The 7,955-nt window shown below is 41.7% G+C and overlaps 1 protein-coding gene across 7 annotated transcripts in view; it reads right to left on the bottom strand.

Moving 5' to 3' along the window:
- Nucleotides 1–3,043: 3,043 nt before the first annotated feature.
- The window catches only part of RAI14 (retinoic acid induced 14), a 175,507-nt gene continuing 170,595 nt past the window's right edge, over nt 3,044–7,955 (bottom strand). For all 7 annotated transcript variants that reach the window (XM_017959471.3, XM_021939277.2, XM_021939276.2 and 4 more), the window contains 2 exons: nt 6,220–6,285; nt 3,044–5,325 (listed from right to left, as the gene is read on the bottom strand). In XM_017959471.3, the coding sequence (XP_017814960.2) occupies nt 5,248–5,325; nt 6,220–6,285 (144 nt within the window). In that variant the 3' untranslated portion in view covers nt 3,044–5,247. The remainder of the gene's footprint in view (nt 5,326–6,219; nt 6,286–7,955) is intronic.

Below are 7,955 nucleotides of genomic sequence, written 5' to 3'. Positions count from 1 at the left end.
AAATAAAACCAAGTGAGGGATCTAGAAGGTGATGTGGCCATGGCGGGAGGGGTGTGCTATCTTACATAGTGTGGTTAAACAGGGCCTCTCTGACAAGATGACATTGAGAAGAGACCTCAAATCGTGCAGCAAATTGGGCAAATATCTAGAACATTCTAAGATGTTAACAGCAAGTGCAAAAGCCCTGAGGTAGGAGCAAGTTTAATGGGGTCAAAGAACAGCAAAGGGCAGTAGGAATGAGGAGGAAGGAGACAAAAGACTGTTCCAGTAAAGTAGTGGGGCACTGGGTCATGGAGGGCCTTTTAGGCAATCCATCCGTCTAAATATTCATCTACCCACTCAGTGAATACAGAATACCTGCTAGGTAGCAGGCCCTGTTTGGCCAGCTATGAGCTCCTTGTGAGCAGGAGCTGTTATCATTGAGCCTTTAGCATTCAGCACAAAAACATTTAATAAACTACAAATGACCTTTAGGAACTCCACTAGTAGAGATTCTGGCCTACCTGTGCGCATCAGTTTCCTATTGTTGCTATAATAAGTCACCACAAACTCAGTGGCTTAACAAACCACAACTTTATTATTGTATAATTCTGGAGGTTGAAAGTCTGAAATGGGTGTCACTGGGCTAAAGACAAGATGTCTGCAAGGGTGGCTCCTTCTGGGAGCTCAAGGAGAAAATTTTTTCTTAACCTTTTCCAGCCTCTAGAGCTTGCCTGCATTCCTCGATTTGTTCTCTTCATCTTCAAAGCCAGCAGCAATGCAGCATCTTCAAATCTCTGACCCTTCTTTCCATTTTAAAAGACACTTCTTGTTATACTGGGCCCACCTGGATAATCTTATTTAAAGGTCAGCAGATTAGCAGCCTTCATTCTATCAACAACCTTAATTCCTCCTTGTCATGTAACTTATTCACAGGTTAGATTCACAGCTAACGAATTCACAGGTTCTGAGGATTAGGACATGGACGTCTTTGGGAGGACTTATTCTGCTTACTAGAGTGTGTAACTTAAATGCATGGCTTTAAAAACATATGGAGGTGACACATAAGGAGCCCGCTTCTCCTGGCTGTTAGCAGCTTATATCATTGGACTGTGTCCTGCTCCTTTCTGTCCCTTACTGATGTGGTTTGGCTGTGTCCCTACCCAAATCTCATCTTGAATTCCCACGTGTTGTTGGGGGAACCTGGTGGGAGATAATTGAATGATGAGGGTGGGTCTTTCCCATGCTGTTCTTGTGATTGTGGATAAGTCTTACGAGATCTGATGGTTTTAAAAACAGGACTTTCCCTGCACAAGCTCTCTCTTTGCCTGCTGCCATCCATTTAAGACATGACTTGCTCCTCCTTGCCTTCTACTATGACTGAGAGGCCTCCCTAGCCATGTGGAACTGTAAGTCTATGAAACCTTTCTTTTGTAAATTGCCCAGTCTTGGGTATGTTTTTATCAGCAGCGTGAAAATGGACTAATACTCTTATGTATCCTCCACTGTATAATCTGGTACATCCAGTTAAGATTCTTGGATATGCTGTTTCTTCCCATTTTTAGAGCCTGCTTTATAGTAAGTATGCAGGAATATCTCTTTGCTTTCCTCCTACTCACCTCGTGGGGGCTTTACTCCTCAAAGAAGCCTTTCCATCTACTGGAACCCATATTGATTGTTCCCTTGCCCAGCTCCTGTGGCTCACTGAGCCCTTCTTCTTTTGTTTCTCAAATATGTCACACACTCCCGTAATGCTTGACAAATCTCTGCCCTGATCTGGTGAACAGAAATTGCTACTCTTGTGAATGCCCTGGTTCCTTGGTCTGTGGCTTTTTCCAGCTCACTCTTGGCCTTGCAGTCTGCCTCTTAATTTTGCTCAAAAAATGACCCCCATCTTTGTGGGATAATATTTCTGCTATTGTCAGCACCCAATATTCTTGTTATGCCACATTGCAAAAGGTTGTGCTTTGACATGTTCAGGGAGTGTTTTCCCCTCACAGCGTATCACGTGTTTATCTTAAGATGGGTGGGTTTAGTCACTAAAGGCTTTGGCATTTGTCTTGAAGTGTATGTAAGGAAAACAAATTAATGACTCGTTATTATTAACCAACATGAAGGGAAAGGCCATTCTTTCTCAATGTGATGATATGAACAATATTCTATTCTTTTTTTTCCTGCCCATATCATATCTTGATGGAAGCTAATGTAAAAGTGAGCAATTTGAAAATTCAAAAAATCCTTACACGTGTAAAGACATACAAACATACATAGGATAGTCATTGTATTATTGTTGTAGCTGCAATACTAGAAGCAATTAAATGTCCATAATGTGGAATTATCAAGATAAAATATAGCACAACCATACTATGAAATTTTATTCAGCAGTTAAAAAGAATGAGATGTGTATGCTGACAGAGAATAATCTCCAAGATATTTAAAGAAGAAAGAAAAATACATGCCTACATGTACATATAGAGAGAGAATGTCATCGAAGAAGCTTACTAGATGTTGCTTCTGGGGAGATGCACTAAGGATTGGGGAGTAAGAGAAAGATTTACCTGTGGTTCCTTTCACTTGTCCTACAGTCTCAGCTGCTATCTAATTGTGGAGGCAGGAGAGTTTCTTTTCATATCCTGACTTTGCCTTATGAAGCGTTTCTGTCCATCAGAGATGACTGGTTTGGGTTTATCTCAGTTTCCTCCCCAGCTGAGTGTCCCCACGAAGTCACCTTCTGAGTTGTCTGGTTGGCCACAATTGAAATAAAAGGTTCAATTGGGTATCACACACATGCTTTCTTTGAAATAAAGTTTCAGTGTATAATAGGAAGGCACAATGAAACTGAAGTAGAGGTGGTGGAATCATGTTGTAAGTGAAGGGAAATGGCCTTGTAACATTGGAGTATGAGAAACAATGCTAACTCCTTAAGTAATTGTACCTATTTCATGTCATTTTAATTATGATTTTAACCTTGCCAGAATTCACCTGACAAGAGTTTTGTCAGGAATGAATTGAATTATCTTTGTAATGGGGCAGGAAAATGTATTTGGATTTTTTTTTTTTTTTCTTTTACTGTGTGTATGTTTTACTTTTTCAAAAAAAGCAAGAAGCAAGAGGGAAAACAATCCAGTGGAGGCTTCCAAACAGTTAAAAAGACTGCAGATTAAATGAGAGGAATTGTGGATTAAACAACTGTGATTCAACTGCCCCAAAGTGGCTGATACTCGGGGCAGAGCTCAGGGTGAATCCAAGAGCTGGGAAAAGGAAATGATGTGAGACTTTGTGTGGAACAGTGCGGATAACTCACACCAGCTGAGCATAGCACAGTCTAGAAAACCCATCACACTGAAATGCTGTTGAACCGATCTTCAGAAGCCACACAGAGATGCTTCTGAATACACCAAAAATCAACACCAGAAGTGCAAAATGAAACAAGTTTATTATTTTCTCCAATAACTTCTGTAAATTACAAAGACAAAATACTAAACTACAGCATATAACTTTTCAATATTTAACCAGAGTACTCGTAATAAATACGCATCCGGAAACAAGATAAAAGGCTACACCTCGTCAGGCATCCTACAAAAATGTCTCAAGTTTTATATACTCTGCAGCATTTCTGTGCGGGGGCAGAAGGGGCTGTTTTGTATTTTCTGAAGTGCTGTGACAAAAGGTCCTTTCACATTTCTTTGGAGCATTTTTGAAATTGCTTAACTATAATTAAACAACTTAAGAAAAGTAACACCAAGCTTTAAAGCCATTTTTGCTTTGCTGTCATTGGTCCTCATCCAATACAGATCAACATATCATCCAGCACAGCCAAGCACCCACTGAGCCCAGGCAGCCCTGTGGGACGTGGGCCCTGTCAGAGCTGGCCCTGCTTTCGGTTAAATACTTTGGAAAGTCCTGGATTCTGTCTCTCTCCCTCAACAAGACTAATGCCATAAGGGAAGCTGCAAGCATGTTAGAAACATTTTGAACCTGAAAGTAAAGTGAACAGAAATATTTTTTCCCGAGACCTCTGCTATGCACCATAATATTACCATATCAGGGTTTTTAGCTTCAAAGTTGAAAAACAGATTGTTACTAACAGTCCTTCCAGAGATCATTTATGGGCGCTGGTAGAGTCAGGGCATTCAAAAACATTCAACGGGTAAAAAGAGGATTTGCTAGATTCAGAAATGCGCTACAGTTCTGAAGACACCATGGCTGAAAGTTCTAGGGGTGTTGGTGACAGCTCATAGAAGGTCTGGCATACATAACTACCTTTTGCTATAGCTGAAAACTTTAAGGAAAAAGTTACATTTTTAAAAAGTCTCAAGCATGGCTACCTAAAAAGTATTTTGTTAATATAATCTGTAATTTCACTTATTTAGGGGTTTAGATATGAAAACATCTTTATGAGCCAATAAAAATATTACAGAGAAAAAAATACTTTTACAAAAATTGAGGTTAAGAACTATGAGGCATTTCTTTTGGCTGTAAACACACAGTTTACTGTCCCTTGTTGAAACACAAATGTTTGGATTTCCTGAGCTTCACGGATAACAGCAGGAGGCAAGTTTGCATAGAAAATTTGCAATATGTCAACAATTTACTTAAAAAAAAAGAACTTTTAAGGACAACTTGCTTTTGTTTTTAAGTTTCATATTTTAGTTAATAGCGCTCATCAAACTGAATATTGATAAGCACGGTGATAAGATATATAAGGCAGATGGGAAGAAAACATGGAATTAGAGTTTTTAAATCCACACGATACCATGATAAAGGGTTTTAAGCAGACACTTCACAACTAGTGCCATACTAATTTAGTTAGAAATTAAATCATGTTTTGGAATTGAAAGCCAAAGGCAAAAAGAGCTCTCTTGTGCTGAATGGCACTGCCCAAGTACAGCAATGGAAGGAGCATATTCACTGCAGGAGGCCTCAGTACATCACTCGGTGGTGATGAAGCCACTCAGCGGGTCAGGTATGAAGGAGGGGGCCCCCCTGCCAGCATCAGGACCAGACCTCTGGGCGTGGCTGATCCCAGCTCTGGAATCTGAAGGGATGACGGGAACTTTCACCTCTGCTGGTTTGAAGTCTCTAAGTAGTTCTGAGGCAGGCAGTCTTCTCCTGGGACAAGTCCTCAGAAACCTTTGGAAAGGGAAGAAGCTACGCTAGGCCACAGTGCATACCACACATGAGAACAATGGCAGCGGCTGCCAACAACTCTGGATCTAACACAAAGACGGATGACAAGGGGGGCAGTGTCCTGCCAAGGAATCCACTTTACTTCTTTTGAGACTGGTTTTTACACATGGTAAGGATTTGCTTCAGTACTTTCTGGACATCTTCATCCATCTGGCCCTAGGATATTCAAACACAAGATACTCATTAGAACCTAAATTAAGCCATGGGACTTTCTTCTCTGGGGAATGAGATGGCTGACTGCAGTGAAGATCTGGGGTATTTTCCCCCATCTTTCACAGGAATGTCAGCCCTATCATTTTCCAAATTTCTATGAGGAACTGAGTCAAAGAAAGTGTCCTGCCTTCATCCAGCTGGAAGATGAGGTGGCAGTGTCTACCAAAACCCTCAGCAAAAGCTATCTGGGGTCTCAGTTGCAAATGTGAGTCCAGCAGCCAGCACACCAAGCATCATAGAGCCAAGGCAGCACTGGTAACTCTGAGGAGATCAGCATTGCTGGAAAATAAAGCCCCGGTCCTCCCAATGGAGGACCACATTGTCCCTCATTCCTCAATAAATGATGGGAGGGCAGGGCGTGGTGGCTCACGCCTGTAATCTCAGCACTTTGGGAGGCCGAGGTGGGTGGATTGCTTGAGCTCAGGAGTTTGAGACCAGCCTGGGCAACATGGCAAAGCCCCACCTCTGCAAAAAATACAAAAATTAGCCAGGTACGGTGGTAGGTGCCTGTAATCCCACCTACTTGGGAGGCTAAGGTGGGAGGATCACTTGAGCCCATGGGTTGAGGCTGCAGTGAGGCAAGATGATGCCATTACACTCCAGCCTGTGTGAAAGAGTGAGGCCCTGCCTTGAAAGATGGGGCTGTTCCTGGTAAACAGGGCATGAGGCTCCTGACACGGAACCCAAAGCAATGCAAAAGGCGTATTCGGGCTTTCCAGTGGAAAGGATTCTCCTCTAATTCTCGTTCATTCCACTAGTGAAATGATGGGAATTCTGTCAACATCTGCTGCCATATTTCTTTAGGATGTCCAGAGACTTCAAGGGGCATAACCATACCTGCACAGCATACAGAAGATGCATTCTGTAAACTGATATGACCTCCTGGTGTTGTTTCTTGCATTCCTAGAAAGGGAATATTTCACATTGTTAATAAGCTTAGGAGATCTTTAAAGAACAAAAACAAAAAACTATGAGAAAGCTGCAGTCAAATGCTCCCCCAAGTGGTCCCCTCCACTTTATGCTAGCATTGGAAGTTTCTAAAATTGTTGTGGCCTTACTGGCTTGTGTATTTCTGAATACTTGTCAATAATCTTAGGGAAAAGAGTTTTGGTATGTCAACTCTAGAAAAAACCGTATAAAAAGGAATTATTATAATCCCGTTTGGTTTTAAAAATATATGCACTTTGGGAGGCTGAGGTAGGTGGATCACTTGAGGTCAGGAGTTCGAGACCAGCCTGACCAACATGGTGAAACCCCGTCTCTACTAAAAATACAAAAATTAGCCAGGTGTAGTAGTCGGTACCTGTAATCCCAGCTACTCAGGATGCTGAGGCAGGAGAATCGCTTGAACCTGGGAGGCAGAGGTTGCAGTGAGCCGAGGTCGCGCCACTGCACTCCAGCATGGGTGACAGAACAAAACTCTGTCTCGAAAAAATAAAATATATATATGTGTGTGTGTGTGTCTATATATATGTGTATACATGTGTGTATATATATGTACACATACTTATGGAAATACAGCTACATTAAATGTAAATATTGCAAGGAAATACATCAAATGTAAAAAGTGATTATCTCAGAGTTATTGAATTATGGAAAATTTTTATTTATAGGAACTTGTTAAGAGTTTTCTGTATTTTTCAACTTTTCTACAATGACCAAATATGTACCAATTTAATTTTAAAGTCTATTATTTTTAAGGGAATTATTGATTACCCACTATATGGCCAGTGTTATATAATCCTTGGGGAGCTCAATTATTTAGCTCTCAGTGTACCAAGGAGGCAAAGAGGCTGGTGGCCCCAGTCTCCAGTGGTTCCTCAATACAGCCGCTGATGCTTCTATTTCTCCTTGTTGAGCTATTATTCCAGTTCCTCTCAGTGGCTGTTTCAGGGGTCTTTATCTCTGAAACTCTTGTTCTAAGAGCCTGTCCTCTCAGAACATGATGAACATCATGAAAATTGAGACCATCATATATGGATTACTTCAAAAATGTACAAAAGTCCATAATACCCATTCTTCCTTCCCTCCATCAGTGTCAGAATATGAGGTATCTTTCCTGTTATTAAAGGACACTTTAAAACCCGTCCTTTAAGTTCACACCATAAGAAGGCACGTTTGGCACTTCTCTGTGTTGTTCCCTCCCCACCTTTCAGCGATCCCTACTCAATTATTTATGATTTTATCTTTCGATCTGTCTTCCTTTCTATCCCTGCTTCTGTCATCATTTGCTTGGCTTCGATATCTGTGCGAATGATCCATCTAACACCTGAACCTCTCAGTTCCTCAACTTCAGCTTTAATAACGTGCTCCTCTTCGGTTCAGCAACTCCTCTCATGGCCGTAGCCCTGCGTCTGTCATTACCACCTCTGATATCTCAACTGAAAGCATCCCTCACCCTAACCACCACTTCCCATCTTTCCAGCAAACTTGCTTCAGGCTTCCCCCAACCCCTGCTGCGACTGCTTAGCCCCACCAGATACCTATCTACTTACTCACTTTTCTAGCAGCCAGTCTACTGCAGTCCAGATTCTACCCTCCTCCCCATTCCACTGGAATGGTTCTCACCAAGG

Source organism: Papio anubis, chromosome 5, assembly GCF_008728515.1.
Source record: "Papio anubis isolate 15944 chromosome 5, Panubis1.0, whole genome shotgun sequence".
In the NCBI taxonomy this organism is placed as follows: Eukaryota; Metazoa; Chordata; class Mammalia; order Primates; family Cercopithecidae; genus Papio; species Papio anubis.
The sequence above is the reverse complement of the archived record's forward strand: the minus strand, read 5'-3'. Positions and strand labels throughout refer to the sequence as shown.